Source organism: Leptonotus elevatus, chromosome 14 (genome assembly GCF_054856555.1).
Source record: "Leptonotus elevatus isolate MCC_2025b chromosome 14, RoL_Lele_1.0, whole genome shotgun sequence".
Taxonomy (NCBI): domain Eukaryota; kingdom Metazoa; phylum Chordata; class Actinopteri; order Syngnathiformes; family Syngnathidae; genus Leptonotus; species Leptonotus elevatus.
Window position 1 is genome coordinate 22,123,615 of NC_141252.1, and position 26,748 is coordinate 22,150,362.

Sequence of the window (26,748 nt, forward strand, 5' to 3'; positions counted from 1 at the left end):
ACAATAATAAGATAAGATACACCTTTATTTATCCCACAGTGTAGACATTCACAGCGTTACCAGCAGCAATACACATCGTCACACTTCTTATATAAATAATATGTATCACAAAAAATACTCTCAAATATTGTTCATATACCAGTCTAAATATGTGATAATGAGACACCATGATTAGTGCACAGGTGTGCCTTAGACTGCCCACAATAAAAGGTCACTCTGAAATGTGCAGTTTTGTTTTATTGGGGGGGGGGGGGGGGCATCGGGTACTCAGAAAACCATTCAGTACTGAGTCACCAGACACCGCCCAATCAAACAAAACTGCACCTTTCTGGAGAAATTGTTTCACACGCAATTCCTCCAGGAATTGTACATCTAGTTTAATTGTATTCCTTATAATTGAACTGTGAATTGTTTTCATTACAAATAACGTTGCATGATTTCACCCCCCTTTTTTCCCCTTTTGTTTTACTTTTAGGACAGAGCATTGTTTTCCACATATGTTGTGGTGTCAGGACTTCAGTATGGAGTGGGGGAACAGGTCTTTCATCTCTTTTTCAAAGTGAGAGGTTATAACTTATTGTTACTTTAACCTATTCATATAAAAAAGGTTGCAATGGATGCCTTGATAGCATTGCCTGTTTAATACTTCCTGTGTATTTAGGCTTCTCATTTCCTCCTTCTCCCCTCCCCGTTTAAGAGTCAGTTGCAATGGGGTACCGCAAGATATACTTCATCACACTCAATTAATATTCATGAGTCTAGCGAGGGGGTCAAACTCGGCTAGCCGGTCATGCTAGACGCATGTAAACATTCTACTAGCGAGATGTCTACTGTCCTAAATCTACTAATTCTGTCAGAGAATGATATGCGTGGTGCCAAATTCACTGGTATTGACATCGAAGAACATACAAATGTTTAATTAAGGAGATGGCTTGAGTGTTCGAGGGCTGAAAAAGATGTGAAAAAGAGCCGACCTGATAAGGTTTTTTTTTCTCCCTCAAATCATCGTTCTACGCAACTGACACTGACATTCTCCAGTTTCAACAAGCTATCCTTCCTTTAGCACCATATGCCCTGTCTGTCATATATGGTTGTCTTACTTCTCCGTTTTTTTTCCCCAGAGCTCATTATTGTTCATTCGGTAATCTTACCGATTCGACATGTCATCATCATTGCTCTCTCTCTCTTTTTTTTCTCTCATTTTTTTGTATGTGCGTGAGTATGTGCGGGTGTGTGCGTGCGCGAGTATGTGCATGTGCGGGTGAGTGTGTGCTCATTAATTCACCTAAAACCCATTAAAAATCCCACCTAAACCGAATACTTCAGAATCCAGCTAGTCGTGATATGTGTCAGGAGACCCGAGGAAGGATCAAAGAAAAGAAAGAAAAGTAAAATACAGCACTGACCAGACATCACCTACTACCCACCGGGTTACCAACCAGAATCTTTCACCAACCCCAGAAACATCTAAATTCCAACAAATTAGGGAGACCTCAAGAGACCAAAGGAAAGACTGAGGAAAGGAAGGAAAAATAGATGAAGCAGAGTGAGATCCACAGACATCAGCCTCCACCGATTCAACGACCAGAGGAAGAAGCAGATTGTGTTTGAATTTCGGTAGATGCTGGTGTAGTGGATCTGGCATGCATGAAAACCTTCACCAAAGAGGGGAGCCGTCGACCCCGGCCAGGACAGAGCAAGCACAACCCCCCCAGGGCCCCCCAGGTCGCGGCAGCGCCAAGGCCCAACCCCCGGTCCCCGCAGGAGCCACCGGCCAGATAGCAAACCCAGGAGCGCCCCCCACCCAACACGGCCCGCGCCCCAATCCCAACGCAGCAGAACGGTGCACGGCAGGCCCACCAGGCACCCCACCGGCCCACAGCCTCCGCTCCCTCCATGACCGCCCCACACCTGCCACCCACCACAAACCAGCCCCCTCCGCCCACAAACCCCCAGCATCTCCCCACCCAGCCACCCGTACCAAGCACCCAGCCACCCGTACCAATCTCTCTCCCCCACCAAGCCCCCCCCCCCCCCCCCCCGTTAATCTAGGTATTAGTGTAGCACATGTAAGCATCGTTTATGTAATGTGACTAGACTAGAGGAACTTTGGTGGCTGACGTGCAGATGAGTGATAGGGACTGACAATATGACGATTATTACTGCATTGCAAATTTAAATGTTATCCTTTCCTAATTGGTATCCTGACCATGGTCATTGGACACATATTATTATTTTTTTACTGATTTTGACTCTTTTTCCCACAAAAACAATGTGGAAAAAATTTGGGGTAATCACATGATTTTATTTTTTATAGTAGACGCCAGGATGTATAAATCGACGTGTCGATGATCAATGTGTCCTGCAATTCACATTAGTTCTCGCAGCTAGCTACGTTATTCATTGACGCATGAGGGAGGGATGTCGTCAAGCTGAAGAAGGAGACCTGTCGGTCCTTATTGGCCTGTAGGATTCGAGAAACTCCTGATGGGTACTGGCTGGCCAAGCTGTACTCAGCTTTGGTGGTCGCTGAGGCAACAACTTGAGCATGGGAAGAGTTTGGTGAGGCCATGGAGAACAACTTTGGATGGCCTTGAGGAAATTCTGGTCCACTTTCCGACGTCTTAGGCGAGGACACTAGTGCACCATCAACACTGTTTAAAGTGGGGATGGGGCACTGCTGTCCTCGACTCAAGACCTTGTGAGTCGGTGTATAGAATACTTCGAAGACCTCCTCAATTCCATCAACACGCCTTCTGAAGCGAGCTCTCCTTTCTCTGGGGTTGAGGTCACCATGGTGATTAAAAGATCCTCGGTGGCATTGCCCCAGAGGTTCCTGGATGTTGTGGTTGACACGCCTCTGTAACATTGCTTGGAAATGTGCCGCTGGATTGACAGGCTGGGATGGTGGTACCCATTTTTAAGAAAGGGGGCCTGAGGGTGTGTTTCAACTACAGGTAGATCACATTTGTCAGCTTCCCTGGTATGGTCTATTTAAGTGTGCTGGAGAGGTGGCTTGTTGAGAAGTCAATCTCTGATTCAGGAGGAGGAGTATAGTTTTCGTCTTGGCCGTGCAACTGTGTATCAGCTCTACACCCTGAAAAGGGTCCTCGAGGGTTCATGGAAGTTCGCCCAACCAGCCTACATGTTTTTTGTGGACACTGGAAAAACTACAACTTACGGCTGACCTGGAAATGGTTATGCATCCCCACCCCCACCAGAAATACTGGATGAAGTGGCTGGGGTCCGGGAAGCTAGGCTTCTCAGCTTAAGTTGCTGCTCCTGCGACCCAACCCTGGAATGGATGGATATTTAGTGCAGGCTGGACTAAAATGATCACTCGCCTATTGTGCCTACGTCAATGAACAAATTCCGGTTGGATTCAGAATTTAATAATATGACATATTGCCCGGAAACTAAACTTCAAAACATATTCACACACATTGTTGACTAATTGTTCTATCTACAGAATAATTGCTCTTCTAATTTTCAAATGCCGTACTTTAAGTAGAATCTCACATTGCATTGTATTGTGTAATGGTATAATCTGGGTCGGTTATTGCACACTCTGTTTTAAACCCCAAGTAAATAGTCCTCATGGAAAGACTCTTGAATAAACGTGGTTTAGCCTGCATGCTACTTGCTATACCAGCTAGCGGCGCAGACTATAGATATACAGTATTAGCAATAGAGCAAATCTTAGCTTGTCGATACTGCACATATAGCCACCATCTTGCATGTGTTTGGCTCCAAAAATTCATTAGAACTCATTCAATTCCTTTGTGATTTTGATGCAGATTGGTTTGTTAAAAACATCAGACATGCAGTTATGATACAAGCCACACATATAATTTTATAATCGGGGCTTTTACGGTACTTTGTGGAGTTTATCACTTTTTTAATCGCGACCGGTTAGGGCCCCCTCTCGCCTAAGGCATAACTGCAGCCTCTGTGTCAAGCTTGTGCATGGTGCGCATGCGAGTACTTGCGCTCAAATAAACCAATCAAATTCTAAAAGACTCAGATATTTGGTATATCTTGCACCTTAAATTGCTGTTGTTTCAGATACGTAGTAAATTTTACTCAGCATCATATTTCTAAGGTCAAGACAGAGCTGGGTAAGAAAGCTTTCAAATATGCTGCTCCCTTTTCATGTAAGAAAATCGTCCCATTCATCAGGTCTGGCTGGGAGCAAATTAAGGTTCAGTGTCTTGTTGAAGGACATTTAGATATGATCATAAGGGCTGAGGACCATTTAAAGGAACGTGAAACTAATGTTGACAATGTAACTCTTTTTTAATTAGCTGTTTAATTTATTTCATATAAATATGATTAGGATTTTGCATATATATTGTGTAGTATGTTTTTATGGTGTTATAACTTTTGGAATAGAGATTTTTAATCTCAGAGTTTTTTAAATGGTTAAATAAAGGAAATGAAAAGAGTGTATTATGAGTTAATCCAGTGGCGTTCCTAAGCAACTTGGCACCCTAGGCAGGATTTCTGGTAGTGTTGGGCCAAGAGAAGAGCTCCAAAGGCCTATGACATCACGCTAAAGAAAGTCAATTGGACAAACTACCGCACACCACATTAAATAATTAGGCTATGTTCACACTGCAGGGTGTGCTGCCCAATTCTGACTTATTTTTATTAATGTATTAATTCATTCATATATTTATTTTTAATGTACTTGTTCACATTAAGCACAAAGCACAACGTTACGTGACGTACACCCAAAACACAACGTTATGTGACACCGGTTTGCGGAAGTACATATGGTTATACGTGGTGTCGGGATCACCTTATCAATTGAATTTATATGTAAGTCCTTGCCTGATCAATCTCATATTGCCAGAGTAGGGAGGCAGGAGGAGGTAGAAATGTTTTAGGGAAATGAGGCGACGTATGGAGAGTTGGAGACGTCTACTTGTGTTTACGTCACGTCATTGCCGTGCATATTAAATGAAGCGCCTGCAAGGCTGAATTTCTAATATTGCAACAAATGTCAACTTAATACTTCATGTGTCAATTTAGTTATCAATTATACTTTATCTATGACTATTACTTGTTAGATCAAGTTTACTTTAATACATAAAAAAATTAATTGTGTTACTGTTGCTGTTAAGAGGAGCATGATATTTAGCAATATAAACTCATCTTTACCAGAGTTGGGAATAACGGCGTTTAAACTAACTGCGTTAGGTAACTCCGTTGTTTTTTTCATTAACGGACTAATCTAACTAATTATTCTCCCCATATTTGAAACGCCATTATCTTTAATGTATGAGAAATGCGTTTGCTTATTGCGTTTATTTATTAGATTCAAGACTCGAAGTAAGCTGACAAGACATTGTGCTGTAACTAGCTCTGAAATTGTCATTTGAGCACAGTTAGAGGCACTGTTGTTGTCAGACCTTGTCACAATAAAAGTGTCTTGACAGCTGAAATGTATCGGAGCTTTTATTTTGGACGTGCTACAGGAAGCGTGTCACAACGTGACGGACGTGTCATCTTTCTTCCTTTTGGACCTTAAGGCTGAGCATATTTTAGCATTCTAGCAAAGAGTCCAAGTCATCGCCTGGAAGTAGTTTGACAACTTTGACAAGAGTGACATTAATCAAAAATAATAGTCGAGATTTGCCGAAAAACGGCCGCCATGAGGAGCGATTTGTTGACAATCATGTTCCACCAAGAGCCATATTGCGACTCAACAAACACCATAAAAGCGATAAAGATACCGGTAAGTCATAGCGACACACTCACCTAGTGTAATTAATAGCGCCAACACTCAAAAAAATATTGAAAGAAATATGCTCACGCTCATGGAGGCGATGGAGTGACATTTGTATGTGAAGGATGCATGTTAAGCCTTGAGCTGGGCAGTTTTCTGACGTAAATTAATCATTAAACACGTCTTTATATGTGTAGAATTATAAACTGAAAATATATCACCATACTCTCATATTTGAAAGTGTACAAAAGTATATGCTTTCAGAGAGATCAAGTGGAAGCTGATGATTCGGAGGAGTAAATATAGTAGTAGTTATGGCTATGATTTGGCAATTTCTTTTATCTATTATTGATTATTTAAGCCCGCAACAATCATAAAAAAATGCCCGGGAAATCCTGGAGGGACCGTCTACAAATTACCTATAAATGACATATGTGCCACAAATCACCATCTATCCAGTATTTATTTTATTTGTATTATTATTCTAAATATAAAAATATTCACATTATACCCCATGCTATATACGGAAAGGTCCTCATTTCAAGTTAACTTTACTAGCTATGGTTGCTAATTTTGGCTTTTAATTTTAAAATCTCAAAATCAAAATCATGATTACATAAATTAATCCCCGATTTAAATAAAAAATCATTTAAAAACTTGGTGATATTGTAAAAAAAAAAACGTATTACTTTCAAATGCAAGTAACTAGTAATATGAAATATATTACATTTTGGAGGTAACTTGCCCAACATTGACTGTAATTTAATATAATTTTGTGTAAATCATCACTTTGTACAGCTCAAAAAAAAAGGGAAAAAAAGAAGACAAAAAGCCAATTCGGACGGCCGCGGGAACAATGGGGTCTTAATGAATCCCCCTTAAATCTGTGAATAAATCTGTAACTTCATTAGCAAATGGCTTGACACAAACGATTTGCTTAACTAGTACGTTGTGTTTTTGATTCTGCAACATGCTGGACTGCCGTTAAGCCATTATGATAATGCCGCTCTATCTGGCCTGCCTTATGTTATGTTATTATTGCCTTGTTGGCTGTGTGCTTGGTGTGGTCTCGTCTCGACTGTGTGGTGAACAAGTTGTGGTGGCGTCGCGGTACATTAGCTGCGCCCTCAAGGATCCTGCCGAGGGAAGACGTGTCGGTGGAATTGAGGAGGACCTCAAAGTATTCTCCCCACTCACTCACGACGTCCCATCAAGGTCAGCAGCACCCCATCTCCACTATATACAGTGTTAATGGCGCACTGCTTTCCTCTCCTGAGACGCCGGATGGTGGACCAGAATTTCCTCGAAGCCGTATGGAAGTCGTTTTCCATGGCCTCACCGAACTCCTCCCATGTCCGAGTTTTTGCCTCAGCGACCACCGAAGCCGCGTTTCGCTTGGCCAGCCAGTACCTGTCAGCTGCCTCCAGAGTCCCACAGACCAAAAAGGCCCGATAAGACTCCTTCTTCAGCTTGACGGCATCCCTTACCGCTGGTGTCCACCAGCGGGTTCGAGGATTGCCGCCACGCCACCTTATGGCCACAGCTCCGATCGGCCCCCTCAACAATGGAGGCGCGGAACATGGCCCGCTCTGACTCAACGTCCCCCGCCACCCCCGGGACAAGGGAGAAGTTCTGCTGGAGGTGGGCATTGAAACTCTTTCTGACAGGGGATTCTGCCAGACGTTCCCTGCAGACCCTCACAATGTTTGGGTCTGCCAGGTCGATCTTACCCTGCCATCGGAGCCAACACACCACCAGGTTGTGACCAGTTGACAGCTCCGCCTCTCTCTTCACCCGAGTGTCCAACACATGCGGCTGCAAATTTGATGACACAACTACAAAACCGATCATCGAACTGCGGACCTAGGGTGTCCTTGTGCCAAGTGCACATATGGAAACCCTTGTGTTTGAACATGGTGCGTTCCTCCCAATCACGCCCCTCCAGGTCTCACTGTCATTGCCCACGTGAGCGTTGAAGTCCCCCAGCAGAATGAGTCCCCAGAGCCACAGCTCTCAAGCACACCCTCCAAGGACTCCAGAAAGGGTGCGTACTCTGAGCTGCTGTTCGGTGCATAAGCACAAACAACAGTCAGGACCCGTCCCTCCACCCATTCACCGGGGTAAACCCCAACATACATGCGCCTACACTTGCTCTGTGCCTCTCACCGTCGGCAACTCCAGAGTGGAGGAGAGTCTAACCCCTTTCGAGAGGATTGGTAGCAGAACCCAAGCTGTGTGTGGAGGCGAGTCAACTTTATCTAGTCGGAGATTCTCAGCCTCACACACCAGACCGGGCTCCTTCCCTGCCAGAGAGGTGACATTCCATGCCCCCAGAGCTATCTTCAGTAGCCGGGGGTCAGACAGTCAAGGTCCCCACCTATGGCTGCCGCCCAGCTCACTGCGCACCAACCCCTTTGGCGCCTCCCACTGGTGGTGAGCCCATGGGAAGGGGGACACACGTTGCCTTTTCGGGTTGTGCCCGGCCGGGCCACATGGGTATAATCCCGGCCACTTGATGTGCGCCTTTGAATCCCACCTCGAGGCCTGGCTCCAGAGGGGGGCCCGGGTGACCCACGTCCGGGCAAGGGAAACCGCAATCCAAAATTGACATTCACCATAGGGGTCTTTTTGAGCCATGCTTTGGTCCCTCACCTAGGACCTGTTTGCCATGGGTGCCCCTACCAGGGGCATGAAGCCCCAGACAACATAGCTCCTAGGCTCATTGGGACACGCAAACCCCTCCACCACGATAAGGTGATGACTCACGGAGAAGTTTAATTCCTTGCATAATAATAATAATAATAATAATAATAATTGTAATTGTAACGATCATTTGGGTTGCCGTAATGGCGAACGAGAAATTTAGACGGTACTGAGGGGAGTTGTAATTTCCTCAGCAACCTCTGGGGGTACCACGTTGACTTTGCTTGTTTGTAGGAGCAAAATAAATGATAAAAATCTTATTTTCAATTGTTCATAATCTGAAGTTGCTACAAGTTAATTATGGAGTTCTTTGCTTTAGTAAGAGAATTACAAATCCACTCAGAAAACACAAATGATTCGGCAGAAATGGAATCTCTTTTCTATTTGGATCAAAGCGTTGCGCCAGTGGTATGGTCAGATTGCAATGAAGGTGCACTTACGGCCTGGTTCAGGTGCACGGAAGAGAGAGGGACTCTGCGAGTGTCGATCCTCAGTTGAAGAAAACTCCATTGGAGGCAAGGGCGGTCGGCGCACGAGCAGCTGGAATGCTGCACCGGAGTCTCTGAAGGTGATGGGCGCACGGCTGAGAGGCCGCGGCAGGTCCTCTGATGGCATAAATCCCGGTTGGTGGTAAAGTTCTTGCACGGCTGAGTGGCCGCAGCAAAGTCCGAGACAGGTGAAGCTCAGTTGGTTTGGGTGCTGCGGGGCGTCGCTGGCGCATGGCTGGAGTAGAAGTCAGTGTGTCGCTGGCGCACAGCAGTTTGGTGCGTAAAAGACGTCATGGAACCGGGTCGGCGGGACGCTGCGTGATTCAGAGATTGGACGGTACGTAGATTGGCTCTCGGCAGGAACAGGCACACGTGCTTTGGGGTGCGGTGTGGTTGCGAGTCCTTGCGTGATGCGCGCTTTGGGGTACACAGTGTGGTTGCAAGTCTGGGGCTCAAGAAAATAACCCACATGGTCGTTCTCATCGTGTTTGGCGACCACGTCTCTGTGTTGGTCTGGGGCAGTTCATGGGGCCAGAGAGAGCGTTGGCAAGAGAGCGTGGGCAAAGAGGGAGGTTCTTCGCGCGCTGGCTTTTAAGCTTGCGGGGCAGGTGATCAAGCAGTCTCCGCCTCTTCCGTGCGCAATAAGCAGACTTGGTCGAATGAGACCAAGTTTTTGGGATAGCATTTGAATTTTTTTTTTTATCAGAATTGACAAGCCAGATGCTTCATTTATCATTCGGAACACATTTCAAACACTAACGCGATCATAAAGTTATTAAATCCGCTAAGCTTTCTAATTAGTTTAACTTAGATGGCTGCAGAAGTTACAGCATAATTCATTTGAGATAGACATACAGGTTGTGTACAAAGATAAACAATAAAAGTCACTTGATGTCAGTCAAATACATAGATTCCGTTTATGCTCCGAATGATGTAGACTTTAGATTAACTTCGAGCAGCAGGATTCTTGAGGATAATATTGATAGTGACCGCTGGAGGACACTGTGGTACCGTATAACTTCCGAGGGGCGTTGTTTCCACAAAAAAACACATAGCTGATTCCTGTAGATAGACCAGACCATAAAAGTGGTCTGGGGACTGATAAGCAGTCATATCACTTGTAACAATTATAGACCAACCTCAAAAAAAAAAATCGCTTCCATTCATTAACATTTCCCTCTTGGAAATGTGCGTTCAGTCAACCTTGGTTGGGTGAGCTGTCTCAGTTTCTCCCCCAAAATCCAAAATAGATTACACTCTTTTAAAGTCAACCACAGGCCATCTCACAAGGATGTGATTGTTTGTTGCAGCCAGAACCATGAGTTTATGGCATCAAAGTATTTTATCGAAAAGCATCATCTTCACCCCTGCTGACATCTGAGTGTTGGGCAGACTGGCAGTCTGCAAACTCTTATCAAGGCATAAAACAACATGAGCCAAAAGGTCCGTTGGAATCCTGGTCAGTACATTCCAGCCTTCTTGGAGGTTACACGTGACCAGAGTGCCTCCAAGTGGTCACGATCGGAACTGCCCTCACATAAAACACCTATACACCACAAAGTAATCGTACACATTTCACATAAGAAATTTATCTCATACTAGTGAATTTACGCACAACTGAGTGTTTCACGTCATGTTGTTATGTCGATGAAGGAGAATGTCATATGTAATTCAACAGGAATGATGATTGTAAACCCAGAGATTATTTAGTTAGACAGGAAAGAACGAAATTATCTCATGATACGTTATTAGTTGATATGTGTAACGATAACATGCTTTGCTTGGAAGAACTTGACTTGCCAACCTGACCAAATTTAATTATTAATTATTAATGCTTTGATAATTTGGAGTTTAGAAATCTCTGTCTTGGGTTGAGCCAAAAGAGGGACACCGCCGCAACTTTAAAACAGCCGGCGCGAACCTCGCGCTCTTGATCCAGCCCTCTTGTTCCTGCTTCACCTTTTTCCCCTTTTTGCACCTCGTCTGGCCCAGAACTAACAAAAGGACTCTCCGGTGCCGTGCCACGTTTTTCAACAACGTGGCATCTCTGTTCCCTGAACAACCAAGTGTCTCGGAATTGCCGATCGCACCGAACCGCCGCCGTGCTCCAAACCCCGGCGCCCACCACCGGCCAAAGAGACTTCTGCTCTTCCTTTTTCCCTTTTTTGTTCTTTTTGTGTTTCGTCCCACCTCGGTGGCACAAAATTTTTTATGACCCCATGTGTCACCCAGCGACCACAGTTTGGACTCGGGCAGCGCACACTCCCCGTACGTCAACCCGTACCGGCTCCATCCTACGAGCGTACCGTGGCAAGCTGGTTCAACGGCTAGTTTCCCTCAGGATGCAGGTACGCAGCAGATCTCGGCCTCAGCAGCTGGATTTGGGCAGCTGAGACGCGGACCTCCTCGCGTGCCGAGAGTACAACTTCGGCTGAAGCCCCCCGACCTTGCCTGAAAGCGCCATCCACCTTGAGCTGAGCTGCAATGCCCCTCATCTGCCGGGAGTCCCGAGCTGCGTCGCACCTCATCTAACTGTATAATAAAAAAAATGTCTTGCCTTTTGGGAGCAACTTGATTTTTTCTTCAATCGACCTTCCCTCCTCTGGCTCGATTTAACTCACTCACTCTCCTCATAGCCAATTTGACATATTGCTGGTGCAACTTCCATTTCAAATACCTCACAGATTTGGCAAGTCAAACCTTTCCTTTCTATCTCATTAAATTGTTCCTTTCTTATTTTTATTAGCTTCAATTTTTATTCCTTTTCTTTTCACCGTATGATAGTTAGGTAGGCAGTGTTTTGATTCTGTATGTGTAATCGTAGTGAATGAATTTCTAAATTTAATTCGTTCTCAATCGTGCTTGTGTCCGAGTGGATTAGTTATTATTTCATTAATACAAAGAACCACGAACATTGAAAGTGGCGACTTTAGATTATGAATAAATAAATGAGGATTTGGATTTTATTCGTTGTGTTTCTCCAAAAGTGAAAGTAAACAGAACGTGGTGTCCCTATAGGCGATTGAGGGAATTACAATTTCCTCAAACGCCGATCAAATAACTAATTCGTCCAAAAAGACAACATCAATTATCGCTACACACTATTCTGCTTGCTAAACAAGCACGGTGGCTGAGGCTGACTGGTTAACACGTCCGCCTCCCAGTACAGAGGATGTGAGTCCGTGCTTTGGCCTTCCTGCGTGGAGTTTGCATGTTCTTCCCGTGCCTGTGTGGGTTTTCTCTGGATACTCCAGTTTCAATCCCACATTCTAAATTGTCCCTAGATTGTGAGTGTGGATGGTTGTTCGTCTCTGTGTGCCCTGGATTGGCTGGCAACCAGCTCGGGGTGTACCCCGCCTACTGCCCGAAGCCAGCTGAGATAGGCTCCAGCACCCCCGCAACCCTTTTGAGGAATAGGCGATTAAGTAAATGGATGGTTGGCTGGGTAGATGGATAATAGTAATAATAAAAAAAATAAAAATAATAATTATTACTATTATATTAATAATAACAACAATAAGAATAATTATTTTTTTAAATCCAATTTGTTTGATATAAAAAAAAATATTAAAATATATTCAATTACATGAATTGTCACTTTGTTGTCTTTTTTTTTATGTAGGCAGTGGTCACACTTTTCTGAGTGCATGCCATTTAATTTTTTGTCATGTTATTAGATAATTGTTTATTCTGAACTGCTCCTAATGATGTTTGTGGCACAGTTTTGTGCTGTTATGTTGTGTTTTGGTAAATATTCATGGTTTCTATACAGTAATTGCGAGATGATAGTGGAAGATCACTTATCGCGGATTCACTATATCATGGATTTGTATTTGGGTCCAAATTTCATACATTACGGGGTTCATCCTGGGCTGTACCTCGCTATTTCATGGGTTTTTCAGAGATTATACCACCTGTCCACCCGGGCCGCCCCCCACTCCTCCCATATTTACTGTATTCTTTATTTATGCTGCTATTTTTCTTAATATATTTACAAAGTTAACAAGTGTTTAGAAGACTGTGTGGTGGCTTAGTTATGGCTTAGTAGAAGCATAACTCGCCCAAACACCCCCCCAAACATCCGCCAAAAGTTAGGGAACACTGTACACAAAGTCAAGTCGAGCCGAAAAGGTAGGCCGATTGGCTACAGCAGAATAAAGTGAAGGTTCTGGAGTGGCCATCTCAATCTCCTGACCTCAATATCATTGAGCCACTCTGGGGAGTAGGGATGGGAATTGATAAGATTTTTACGATTACGATCCCATTTTCGATTCTGCTTAACAATTTGATTCTTTATTGATTCTCTTATCGATTATTTTTTTTGTAAAAAGGAGAATAAATAGATTAGCATCCACTTTTTTATGTTAGCTGTATCTGTGAACAAGAGACATGTTTAAAAGAAACATGGCCTTACAAACCCAACAGTGAAGTTTTAAGTGGTCCACATTCAAGGACTCCTTAATGAGGTGCCATGGGGTCCCCAGAAAAAAGAAAGAAAATAAAGACAAAAAAAAAAGATTTGAAAATAAATATAACTACAATTTTTTTTAAATCATCTGCAGAAATTTACAAAATACAACCTAGATTATTTTGTGACTATAATGTCCACTCTAGTAACATTTCAACAGTCATATGAACTGAGCACTCAAAAACTCTTCTTCCCTGTAGAAGTAGATTGGAGTGTGACTCCCGTGAGCTGCTTATGAGCAGAGTGTGTGGAGGTAACAAGTGTTGCTTTAAGTCATGGTTCGTTCTGTACATCTTTGCACATTTTGCAACCTTGAATGAACCCTGATGAAAAAAACAACACAACACTCGCGGGCCGCGGCGTTTACCTCGCAAGCAGACGCCGTTTAGTGAGAAATTGGCTTTAACATTAACGGGCGCTAATATAGTTTCTACCTGCAGTGTTGATGGGAGAGGACACTTGCATTGCCGGTGCTGCTGCTGGGTTGAGTCCTCCGGAGCGCTCACAAACACGACGGACAGTTATTGCATGCTATGTGCAAATGCTTTTGCATAATGGTAGTGTTTCCTCAAACGAAATATCCAATTTGCAAATATTGTTGTTGGCTTTCCTTGTAAAATGTCACCAAACTTTCGAGCATGACGCCATGTTTGTTGCTCGACGCGCACGGAAATGTCGCGCGTGTGGTGACGTCATCAGCCTACATGGAATCGATAAGAGAATCATTAGCAAAAATGGCAAACGATGGCAAGGAATTGAAGCACTGGGAGCCGGTTGTCAACAAGAACCGGTTTTCGATTCCTATCCCTGCTGGGGAGATCTCATCCACAACTACCACAAAATACTCCAAGCTGTCATAGATGTTAAAGGGGGCAATACACGGTATTAAAAACTGGGGTATGTAAACTTTCGATCAGGGTCATTTGTGCAGTTTCTCAAGTCATTATGATTTTAAGAATGAACGCAGTTGTTTCATAATAAATGGCTTGATCCAAGCACTACTGATTAGTGAAAGAAAGGTTTTTGTGTTATCATTCATATTTTCTGAAAAATTGCCCAAAATATACATACAGTATCAAGCACAGTATCAAGCACAATTATTTATTAGTTTTGTGTAATGGTGTTTTATTTTATTGTAACCAAATTTTATTCTTGATTCATAGATGTCATGGCTGGGACAAGAAAATGAAATACCAGTCTTTGGAGAGGGCAACAACATTGTTCCCACGATTCACGTCAGTGACCTTGCAAGGTTGGACACAACAGCAATACTTTATTCAATGTTTTTTCTTTCATTAATTAATTAAATTTGTTGAATATCTATTGCTAGATAGACAATTTTTTCCCCCGGACATCATATTACAACAGGACCTCAACGATGACATCTCATTCGCGACATAAACAACATTCGGGAAAAAAAGGGCTGACAGGTTGAAGCCGTGGCTTATTGAACCCCGTCCTCTGAATTCATTTTAGACGCTTTAATCATCAAATACATAATTTATACCCTAATTTTGACAGTCATTGTGGCACATTGTTGTCACTCAGTCCCAATAGAACGTGCGTCTACACCACGTGTAGTCCAGTCCTCAAGGACCTGAGTCCTACATATTTTCGAGGTTTCTCCAACACACCTGAGTCGATGATCAGGATCATTATCAGGTTCCTGCAGAGCCTGCTGATGAGTTTAAATATGAATCAGCTGTGTTGAACATGGGAAACCTCTAAAACATGCAGGACTCAGACCCTCGAAGACCGGACTTTGACATCACTACTCTACACGTTGCCATCAGTTCATCTTGAGTGAACTTTGCATGTATCGTTTGTGACCATTTCCAGTCATTTGGAATTGTCAAATCAGTCCCCAGAAGCCACCAACAGGATTCACCCCATCAGGTGAGCAGGCCGCAGCCATCGACGTCCGTTCTCATTCGAGCCATGGTGTTGTTGGATGCCACTAGGTCAGTTTTCACCTGTGACATGGCCTCACAGGTCATGGATAGGTCAGCTTGCATTCTGACCATTGCGTCACAGCGATGGTGCACACATTATTATTATTATTATTATTATTATTATTATTATATAACATGTCAAGGTATTTGTGTGACAAATATTCACAAAAATAAATGAAAACACCCTATAAATCCTGGACCTAATTTGAATTCCTTGTATAAAAATATAATAACAATAATAAAAATAATATTAATATTTAAAAAATGAAAAATCCAAATGATTTGATATAAAACTTTTTGTTTTTAAAGTAGCGAAAATAGTTAGTTTTTTAAACAAGTAATGAGTAACTATAATTACTTTACTAAACTAACGTTCCCAACACTGCAGGGTACATATCTTCAACGTCTTCCACATCCAGCAGGCCAGACTCAAGACTATCCATACCTCTCAGCTGTCAAACACGTAGCTCGACATAAAAGTTCCGTCGGGACATAAAAGCTCACCACGACCAGCCCGCCCGGCAGAAAAGAACCTACCAACAGCGTCCAGGGACCAACCCACTAACCCCACCTGATTTGCATTATGCTTGCCGTGATGTGACACCGTTTCCTGTGTGTCTCTCCATTCCCCAAAACATTCAATTCATGGTTTTCTTTGTTACCTTATCCCAAAATCAAAACATCTTACATTAATTTTTCTGTAGCTACAATACCAGGCTTCGTCCCAGATATTATGTAGAGCCTGACCATCAGTGCCGATTTGAGCTCTTAAAGCAACACTAAAGAACTTTCAGTTTGTTGATTATGGCGGCGCCATATGGACAAAAGCGGTAATGTTATGCCTGAAGGAATATCACATTTTGTCATGTTTTGGGTTCTGTTTTCTTTGTGTGTCTCCCTTGGTCTTGTTTAAGTGTGATCCTGCCCTTCCTCGTGTGATCCAATCAGTGCCCTCAGCCACTTGTGTCTTGCCCCAGGTGTGTCTTGTTGTGTCGTTAGTCTGTGTATTTAGTCTGCTGTCTCCCCTCTGTCTGTGTCGGGTCATTGTTGTATTTCCCCCTGTGATGCTGCCCGTTTTTGCCTTGGATTTTCCCCCCCATGTCATGCTGCCCGTTTTGCCTTGTTTTCTCCATGTTATGTTTTTCCGTGCAATTTAGATCTCGCCTTTTGTTTTGTAGAAATTAAAATCCCTTTTTTGATCGAACCTCTGCCTCCTTGCCCTGTCTTCCCGCATTTGGGTCCTCAAGCTCCCCCTTCTTGACAGAATGACCCGACCACGATCAGACCCAGCGGGAAGCTCCCGTTGCCGACCGGCACGCCGTCGGTCGGCTCGAAAGCACCATCAGCCTGCCACCCAATCCCATTCCCTCCATGTAAGTTATTTTTCTCTGGCTGGTTCCACCTTGTCCTCTGTTCCCCATTCACCCGATCTCCTTAGTTCACTTAAGTCCCTGCCCTATGACACCATTTTGTCACCCCATTGTTTCATAGACACAGATTTCACCGATGATGAAGATGAAGAAGGCTGTTTTTTGGTTAATGCACTTACAGATTCCAGTTCCGATTTAGACACCGATTTGGATTTTTTCACCAGCATAAACCCTTACATGTTTTCGTCACAGTTTTCGTTTGCGGATTATTTTAACACCGGGTCATGTCACCCCCCGTCACCTCGGTCCCCGCCAAGTTCATCACTCCGGTCCCCATCTTGTGCACCTCATAGCCCTACATTAGTTCCTGCTCTCAAGTCTACTTCAGCCACGCCACCCCAAGCCATGTTCACCCAGCTACCGCCAAGCACCGCCAAGCCAAGCACATGTCCCCGAACCACGTCCGCCGCAGCCCCAGGTCCCTGCACCACGTCTGCCGCCGCAGTTCCAAGTCCCCGAACCACGTCTGCCGCCGCAGTTCCAAGTCCCCGAAACACGTCTGCCGCCGCAGTTCCAAGCCCCCGAACCACGTCTGCCGCCGCAGTTCCAAGTCCCCGAACCACGTCTGCCGCCGCAGTTCCAAGTCCCCGAACCACGTCTGCCGCCGCAGTTCCAAGTCCCCGAACCGCGCCTGCCGCCGCAGTTCCAAGTCCCCGAACCGCGCCTGCCGCCGCAGTTCCAAGTCCCCGAACCGCGCCTGCCGCCGCAGTTCCAAGTCCCCGAACCGCGCCTGCCGCCGCAGTTCCAAGTCCCCGAACCGCGTCTGCCGCCGCAGTTCCAAGTCCCCGAACCGCGTCTGCCGCCGCAGTTCCAAGTCCCCGAACCGCGTCTGCCGCCGCAGTTCCAAATCCCCGAACCGCGTCTGCCGCCGCAGTTCCAAGTCCCCGAACCTCGTCTGCCGCCGCAGTTCCAAGTCCCCGAACCACGTCTGCCGCCGCAGCCCCATGTACCCGAGCCACGTCTGCCGCCGCAGCCCCATGTACCCGAGCCACGTCTGCCGCGGCAGCCCCATGTACCCGAGCCACGTCTGCCGCGGCAGCCCCATGTACCCATGCCGGCTCCGCGGCAGCCCCATGTACCCGTGCCGGCTCCGCGGCAGCCCCATGTACCCGTGCCGGCTCCGCGGCAGCCCCATGTACCCGTGCCGGCTCCGCGGCAGCCCCATGTACTTGTGCCGGCTCCGCGGCAGCCCCATGTACCCGTGCCGGCTCCGCGGCAGCCCCATGTACCCGTGCCGGCTCCGCGGCAGCCCCATGTACCCGTGCCGGCTCCGCGGCAGCCCCATGTACCCGTGCCGGCTCCGCGGCAGCCCCATGTACCCGTGCCGGCTCCGCGGCAGCCCCATGAACCCGTGCCGCCTCCGCGGCAGCCCCGAGACCCCGTGCCAGGTCTGCCGCCTCCACGGCAGCCCCAAGACCCCGTGCCAGGTCTGCCGCCTCCACGGCAGCCCCAAGACCCCGTGCCAGGTCTGCCGCCTCCACGGCAGCCCCAAGACCCCGTGCCAGGTCTGCCGCCTCCACGGCAGCCTCAAGACACCGTGCCACGGCAGCCTCAAGACACCGTGCCACGGCAGCCTCAAGACACCGTGCCACGGCAGCCTCAAGACACCGTGCCACGGCAGCCTCAAGACACCGTGCCACGGCAGCCTCAAGACCCCGTGCCACGGCAGCCTCAAGACCCCGGACCAAGGAGGTGCACGTCCCACTGCCGTCTTCTCCCTGTCTGCCTTTGCTCCAGTGTGGCGTCCGGGGCGCTCTCCGGACCGGCGCCGCCGGGCTCCCCTCGTCTGGCGTCCGGGACGCCCCCCGGACTGGCCTTGATGGGTGTGCCAGGTTCCCGCCTCCGAGCCCCCCTCCGCCCGCCCTGTTTTTGGACCTTTTTGTGTTAGGGACGTCTGGGAGCCGTCCCTTGAGGGAGGGGTTCTGTCATGTTTTGGGTTCTGTTTTCCTTGTGTGTCTCCCTTGGTCTTGTTAAGTGTGATCCTGCCCTTCCTCGTGTGATCCAATCAGTGCCCTCAGCCACTTGTGTCTTGCCCCAGGTGTGTCTTGTTGTGTCGTTAATCTGTGTATTTAGTCTGCTGTCTCCCCTCTGTCTGTGTCGGGTCATTGTTGTATTTCCCCCTGTGATGCTGCCCGTTTTTGCCTTGGATTTTCCCCCCCATGTCATGCTGCCCGTTTTGCCTTGTTGTTTTCTCCATGTTATGTTTTTCCGTGCAATTTAGATCTCGCCTTTTGTTTTGTAGAAATTAAAATCCCTTTTTTGATCGAACCTCTGCCTCCTTGCCCTGTCTTCCCGCATTTGGGTCCTCAAGCTCCCCCTTCTTGACACATTTCCCATGAGGACAAGCGCATTGTATTTTTGGGCTCCCGCCAGCGAGTGAAAGCCGGACAAATCTTGCTGTCCTTTTATCCGGGTAGCTTCCCTTTTTCTTTTTCTTTTTTGTCTCCTCAGGCACAACTTTTAAGTTGTTTTGCAGCTTCTGCCAGGAAAGCAGTAATTGTGCGTCGACATTCAAATTGACGTCCGTCTTTTTGACGAATGGGGGCTCTGTCTCAGTGTCTCGGTTCCAGTGGGGTAGTGGGGTGTCTCTTTGTCTGTGTCCGACTTGGGGTGCCCACATTTGAGGTGTGGCTTCTTGGATCAGCAGTTGGATGGCTTGATCTCTGTTGGTCCAGACTCGGGAATGCACTAGGACTGGGCGTCCTACTATAATAATAATAATAATAATAATAATGCATCAGATTTACTAGACACTCAACGACGCTTTATATTGGACTTCATACATTATTCATGCACTCACACATTCACACTACGGTGGTGGTCAGCTACTTAAGTAGCCACAGCTGCCCTGGGGCAGGCTGATGGAAGCATGGCTGCCAGTGTGCGCCTACGGCTCCTCCAACCACCACCAAACATTTGCACCTTCCGCACACCAGTGTGATTAGCACTGGAGGCAATGTGTGAAGTGCCTTTTCTAAGGACACGACACATGACTTAGGGAGAGTGGGGATTGAACACCAGACCTTCTGGTTTCTGAACGACCGTCTCTGCACCCTGAGCCACGGCCGCTACTAGTACTAGTACAAATAGTTTTATATTTCAAGATTTTACATGATCTGTATATTCTTGAATACATAAATTAAAAGTCCATCCTTCGCGTACTTGCATCAGATCCTGCTGGAGACTCATTAGTGGTGTTGCTGGACATACTCAAGGGCCTACTGTAGCTCCTATGTCTATTGTTCAGGAGGCTTACTTTCTGGGACAGTCCTTAGAGAGGTGTAGGTGGTACTTTATCCTCATCACAGGTTTGAAATTCGTCACATGAGAAAGCCTCCCTGCGCTTCTGCATTGTCCTATATTCAGTTAAAAACATAACATTCAGCAAAATACAACGTTCAGCAAAATAATTTAAGCAGTAGTTCTCAAAATTGTGTGGTTCTTTTTTTTCTTTTCTATTTTTTAAATTCCCAGCTGGAACCCTCCGAGCCAAACATGTTAAAAAAGCATCAGACTTATTTAAACAATGGATAAACTATTTAAAAATTGCTGCTTGGTTTACTCACAAAGATTGGTGAGTTTGCAGATTATTTTCAATAAAAGTTTAATTTAGGGATGTCTTTATCGAACCGTTTCACATCCACTGTATTCTGCTTTCACAATCTTGTTTTATTTACTGTCAGTATATGGTGGAAACAGCATTTACTATCTCCACATGTGCGACAATGCACCTGTCCTGACATAGTTGTATTCGCTGTTCCTGCTGTGTACGTCTTGAACTCTGAGGAGCAGGCAATAAGATAAACACTTGCAGTTACAAAGAAAGTAGAAGTCACTATCAATCTATTTTTCAAGAACGTAAAGCAGGGGTGGCCAAGTTCGGTCCTCAAGAGCAGAGAGATTTGTGATCAGGATCGTTATCAGGTTTCTGAAAAGCTTGCTGATGAGCTGATCATTAGATTCAGCTGCGCTGGAGGAGGGAGACATGGAAAACAGGCTGGATAGTGTCTCTCAAGGACCGAACTTGGCCACCCCTGACGTAAAGTCTGCCGCGCGATGATTTCGTTATATATATATATATATAGCAACAACAAACAAAAAAACGACAGCTGGAACAGGGCATGACATGAGCAAAGAGAATAATTGGGTTTAAATGAATAGTTTGAATGTACCCCATGTGGTCTGTAATGCTTGCTACAATTTGGCCACAAGCTTTTGCTATTGCAGGGAACTGGGGACATGTTCAGCTGCGCCCAGCGCGGAGGCTGTGGTACTTCATAAACTGTAATCGTTTGGCTTGGCGCAGCAAAAATCTCGCTCGTTTGCAAACCCGGAAATGTATTCTTGTGAAATCCTGCGCGAGTGGGTGACGTCAGTATGCTGGTGTAGGTATAATGTGGCATTCAAGTGCGCCATGGAAAATAATCAACTCTTCTACCCCCACACAGTCACAACTTAGAAAGATGTGCTTCAGAACCAAAACATGGCACTGTTTAATTTTTGAATCTGTGCTCGGAAGTACCGACCCAAATCGGTCTATACCACAAAAAGTACCGTCTTCGGTGCCCATCCCTAGTGTTAGCTTTGAGCTAGTGATTTTTGCAAACAAAAACTAAGAAAGAAACAAAGTCTGTGATGTATTTGACATTCAATAGGTGTAATTATTTTGTCATGTGAGTTTAGTTTTACAGTGAACTCCCACTGGAGTATCAATAAATTACTTTAAACTACCAACTTTCACTACCACTCGTTACTATGTTAGCACTTTTGCGACATGTTTTTGTGATGGGCACTTCGGGATAAAAGTCCTTAAGTGGAGCATGGAATAGAATGCTTGTATACGAGTGGTAAAATCTGAGATTTTAGATCCAGTCCAATGCGAGCCAATACTTGTTTTGTTGCATTGGACCGATTACAGATCTCAAAGATTGGATTGGGACACCCCTAATGGTGTACCGCACGAATGCTATTCTTAGACCGCAAGGCCACGTGACTTGAGCAGCGTGAACCGGAAGGGGGTCAACATAGAAGCGCGCTTGCAGACGAGCCATGCTAGTATTGCTTTTGTTCTCGTTCATCTCTGGAAAACAAGAAACATGCAGAGTAAACACTGCTGTTATGGAACATGCAGAAACAACTCCAAACACTATGACCGTCCACAGATGAAGGACCATGCCCTTCTCGAAAAATATTCCTTGGCATATATTCTCTAATTGATTCTAAGTGGCCCGAGATCGCTGTGATAGTGATTGATGAAAGCCGGCACTTTAAAGGCCCATGGATCCACTGACCGATAATTCTCCTACAATTTTCCAAGCAAACTAAATGCATGTAGTCAAGCACAAAGCTTGAAACCATCCCTATTCCCAGTACTTGTAAAGGTGAGTCACAACGGTGATGTCCCTCATCACACCTACGTTGAAATGTTAAGTCAGTTCTGAGTGGTTCCTTCAAGTCAGGAAAAATAACTTTGCCATTTAGATAGACCCCGTGCTCTACACAGTGTTCACAGGCACTGTAGCCGGTATTGGCCCTTGATACCTTTCAAGTAGGCACAAGCAGGTGCATCACAGATAAAGGCATCTGGAAGAGCGATATTATGTCTTCCGTCATAATCTAAACCTTCAGAAATGACTAGTTTGAGGTCCTCAAACCCTTCAAGTAATCACAAACAGAAGGAGGCTTTGAGGGGCCTTCATACAGTCCAATGACAAATACATCATACCTGCTTTTGGGTAAACTAAAGGAGATGAATGTGAACCCGTACATCTCGAGGTGGTATCACTCCTTCCTGACACAGCGCACACAGCAAGTCAGGGTCAACAGCTCCCTCTCGGAACCCAGATTGATTGGCACTGGCGCCCCACAGGGCTGCGTCAGCTCCCCGGTCCTCTTCACGTTGTACACAAATGATTGTGTGACATCACACCCAGAGAACTTTATCATTAAGTTCTCTGATGACACAGCTATCGTCAGCTTGCTGCAGGCCGGCGGTAGCCCACTGGACTATTTCTCAGAAATAGAGAAATTTGTCCAGTGGTGTGACCAGAATCATCTTGTGCTCAATGTGGGGAAGACAGAGGAGGTGATATTTGATCCAAAAACTGTTGGTGACCACAGGCCAGTCGTCATTAAAAGCAATCACATCAGCCAGGTGGGTTCATACAGGTATCTGGGAGTCCACATTGACAACACACTCAGCTGGAGGGTACATGTTGGAAGTCTCTGCTCCAAACTCCAACAACGTCTCTATTTCCTACGCAGATTTAGGGCCTATGGAGTGGAGCAGAGGATCATGCTGTTGTTCTACCGGGCTGCATTGGAAAGTATCATCAGATACGGCATTGCGGCCTGGTACGGCAACCTGACTGTGCAGTCAAGGTCACAGATTGCCGGTCTGGTGCGGACTGCCATGAAGATCATGGGGGTCAGGAATCATTCTTCCCTACAGATGCTTTATGAGCGGTCCGTCACCGGACTGGCACAGAAAATTGTTACTGACCTGACTCACATTCTGCATCATGAGTTCCAGCTACTGCCTTCCGGCAGGAGTTTCAGGGCCCCCAGAACCAGGCTGAACCGCTACAAGAACTCATTCCTGCCGACATCCATCAAACTGCTTAACAACCGACATTAACTCAGTACAATTAGATATATGGTGCAATGTTGTGTGTGTGTGGAATATATGCAGCCGTGCTTTACATACTCATGTGTATATATATATATATATATATATATATATATATATATATATATATATATATATATATATTTAAGAGTGTGTGTGGGTATGTGGGTGTGTGCAGTCCTCATGTATGTACTTCTCTACACATGTATACTTCTGTGAAGACTTCTGGGAAGTCTTCTACTTATTGCTGCACTTCTTATTTAACTTTAATTTGACCTCTTTTTATTCTGTTGTTTTTTCTACTGTAACTGCAGCTGGACGGAGTCCAGGAAAAAGTTCCCCACGGGGAAAATAAAAGTATATCGTATCGTATATCGTATTGTATCGTATCGTATCGTATCGTATCGTATATCTCAGAACTTCTTCGATCTTGGCCAAAATTGGCCACAATTCATTTTTTGCGCTTTTGGAGAGGGATATGCCATCAATGTTGACCCGCAGGGTTAGAGTGTCAGCTATAGGAGGTGATTCACGAGACAGCTCTGAACGAATAGCATTTGCAATTCCAAAATAGTAGTAGCTTCCATCTCCAGTTTCTCTGACCGCACAGATGTTAAGGTTGACAGAAGGGTTCTTTGATTTTTTTTTCACACGGCCTTAAAATTGTTAACAGTTGTGACAATGCACTATGTGAATGCATTTTGTTGCCCAAGCTGCCAATTTCCCTTTAAGCTCACTGCACGGATCAGATCTGTCAACAATGTCTGCTTTAGTTTGACAATGTATTGCTTCACAGCAAACATCTAAAACCATCTCAGTATTTGATTCTTGGTCTGTTTCCTCCAAATCTGATATATGGCGCCTTTCTCCAGAATCAGATTCTTGGTCCTTTTCCGCATGACAGTCCAACTTTTGGCAGTATTGCATACTGTATGAGACATCAGCTGTTCACTATGATTCTCAAAACGTTTGCTGTTTGTTTCAAATTCAACAACGTCCTCATTTGAAGAAATGTTGCTTTTGAAGCTTTCAAACATCCGTAAGTGTTCCTGAACTTTGGCATTAATTCAGCGTCGTTTGGTCCAAGAGCTATCACAGTATTCCCATATTTTAATTCCCCCAATCTGTAACAGATAAAAAAAAAATACACTTAAAAGAAAGGTTCACAATTGACTGCAAACCACTTGCAAAGTACTACTACTACTATTGCTACTACTATTTTCTACTACTATATCAGTAATATAGACCTTTTGCACCAACGTCACATAGTCAAGTCCCAGTGAACACGTACAGTTGGGGCCAAAATGGGCACCACTTGGTCTAGCATGGGCATGGAGTGGGCTTCGTTGTTAGCCTGGAAATCCAGACTCATTCACAGCTTTGCCGGAGCGTGAGTCCGGTCAAGCTCCCTGGTCTTCGGCGCTATTCATTCCCGCAGCGATTATTCCCTCCTCCAATGTGTCGATTCTCCTAATAATTTCTCCACTAGACGCCTAATTGCGTTTTTGGGAGTCAATAATGTCTCTTTGTGCACGTCCAGATTCTTCTAGAAACTTACGTGGCTGTGTTAGCATTAGTATTTCGCTCCCGGTGTCGGACTGAGCCAAGCTTGCATCCAGCATTAACTGCTTCTGGGTAACCTTTGGGGTCTCTTCTGGTTGACTTTTGCGTTGAGGTCATTCTTGTGGTTTAGCCATCGTCTGCTACCGTAGTGAGTGGAATTTTATCTATTAACAGGCACTTTTAGAGTTTACTTTGGTCAGAGCGAGCGGACCAGACGTCTTTACACGGGCATACATACATACATATTGTGTTTTACACCAATATTTACTCATATTTACAATTTTATATGTACAATTGGATGAAATAGTGATGCTTGTGGTAAACAAAAAATTGCAAGCGGCATGCACTGCTCACCGGGTCTGTCTCTGGCTGGCTTAAATCCGGAAATTTAGTTGTCTGTGTGAAAGCTTCTGTGCATTTGATGGGCTGCAATTTGCGATGTCGCCACATCATGCAACGACAATATATTTTTGGGAATTGTCGTAAAACCAGTGACAGAGACTCGCCACTCGTGAAATCTTATGGTAGAATCCTGCATACAGCCAGTCTACAGTTCAGTTGATCCCGCCCCTTTTCCATTCTTTTTGATTGGTGCCTGTTCGTAATGGAGAAGCAACAGAGGCTGGGGAGGTGCGGGGCAAGGTAGTTCCAGAACTTGTAATGGAAAAGCGGCTTTACAGTACGTACGTACATAGTATGATAGTCTGGAGCAGGGGTTCTTAACCTTTTTTACCTTGGAGCCCAACTTTTCCTATAAAAAAATGGCCCGGGGCCCATTCTGAAATTATGATTTATGTTGACTTATTGTTTGTATTTAATAAATATATTAAATCCAGTTAAGGTTTATAAAATCATTATCAAATAACATGATACAATGTGGTCATCAATTACATTTATTTATGTGTAGTCACTGAACCCAATAAAATGCCCAACAAGCAAAGAATGCCAGAATCAACTTCTCTGTTTTTGTGTGTGTTTTTGTGTTTGTGTGTGTGTTTTTTAAACAAACGAGGCTGCGTAACCAGATTGATAATTGTGATTCACTCAAGGGAGTTCTATGGAGTTAAAATGGGTGCAAAAGTGACACATACCCCTAACATGAGGCATGTGCTTGTACATAAAATGTACATATAGGTAACTGCATATTCGTACTCATAAACCAAATGCACATATACCTAACTGCATATATGTATCCGTAAACTATAAGGCATAATTGAAGATCCATAGTCATAAAAAAAATACAACCATATCATGGGAATATTTTCTAAGTGCACGGATACAAATCACAAAACACGAGCTCTTGAATCTGCAGTTGGGACACTCTGCTTTGATCCACACCCAAATCACCTTCCAAAACGGGTGCAAAAGTGACTCATACCCGTAACATGAGACGTGCACGGACATAAAATGCACACACACGTATCTGCATATTTTTACCCTTAAACCACGAGCCGCATATGCGTAATCGAAGATTCATAGTCATTAAAAAAAAATACACACAACCATATCGTGGGTATATTTTTTAAGTGCACAGATACAAATCGCCAAACACAAGCTTTCGAATCTAGCTGCGACACTCTGCTTTGATCGGCACCTAAATCCCTGCCAAACTTGTCTTAGGAAAAAAATTGCACGAACATCTTTACCAAATTAAAAATGCACAAAGCCCTCTCTCACTGTTCAACATTCAACAAGGAAAAGGTGAGTAATTCTGCAAGAACAGAATTAATTGCAGCGTCCATTCCTCTATATTAGTGTAAGAGGATTTATTTTCCCATTGAAATG

At 45.0% G+C, this 26,748-nt stretch overlaps 1 protein-coding gene across 9 annotated transcripts in view; it reads left to right on the forward strand.

Annotated features, from left to right (window-relative positions):
• The window catches only part of ak7b (adenylate kinase 7b), a 125,686-nt gene that overhangs the window by 18,950 nt on the left and 79,988 nt on the right, over positions 1-26,748 (forward strand). For 8 of the 9 annotated variants that reach the window (XM_086094527.1, XM_086094523.1, XM_086094528.1 and 5 more), the window contains 2 exons: positions 476-559; positions 14,554-14,642. In XM_086094527.1, coding sequence (XP_085950653.1) covers positions 476-559; positions 14,554-14,642 — 173 coding nt within the window. The remainder of the gene's footprint in view (positions 1-475; positions 560-14,553; positions 14,643-26,748) is intronic. The other variant, XM_086094521.1, reaches the window with a different exon arrangement.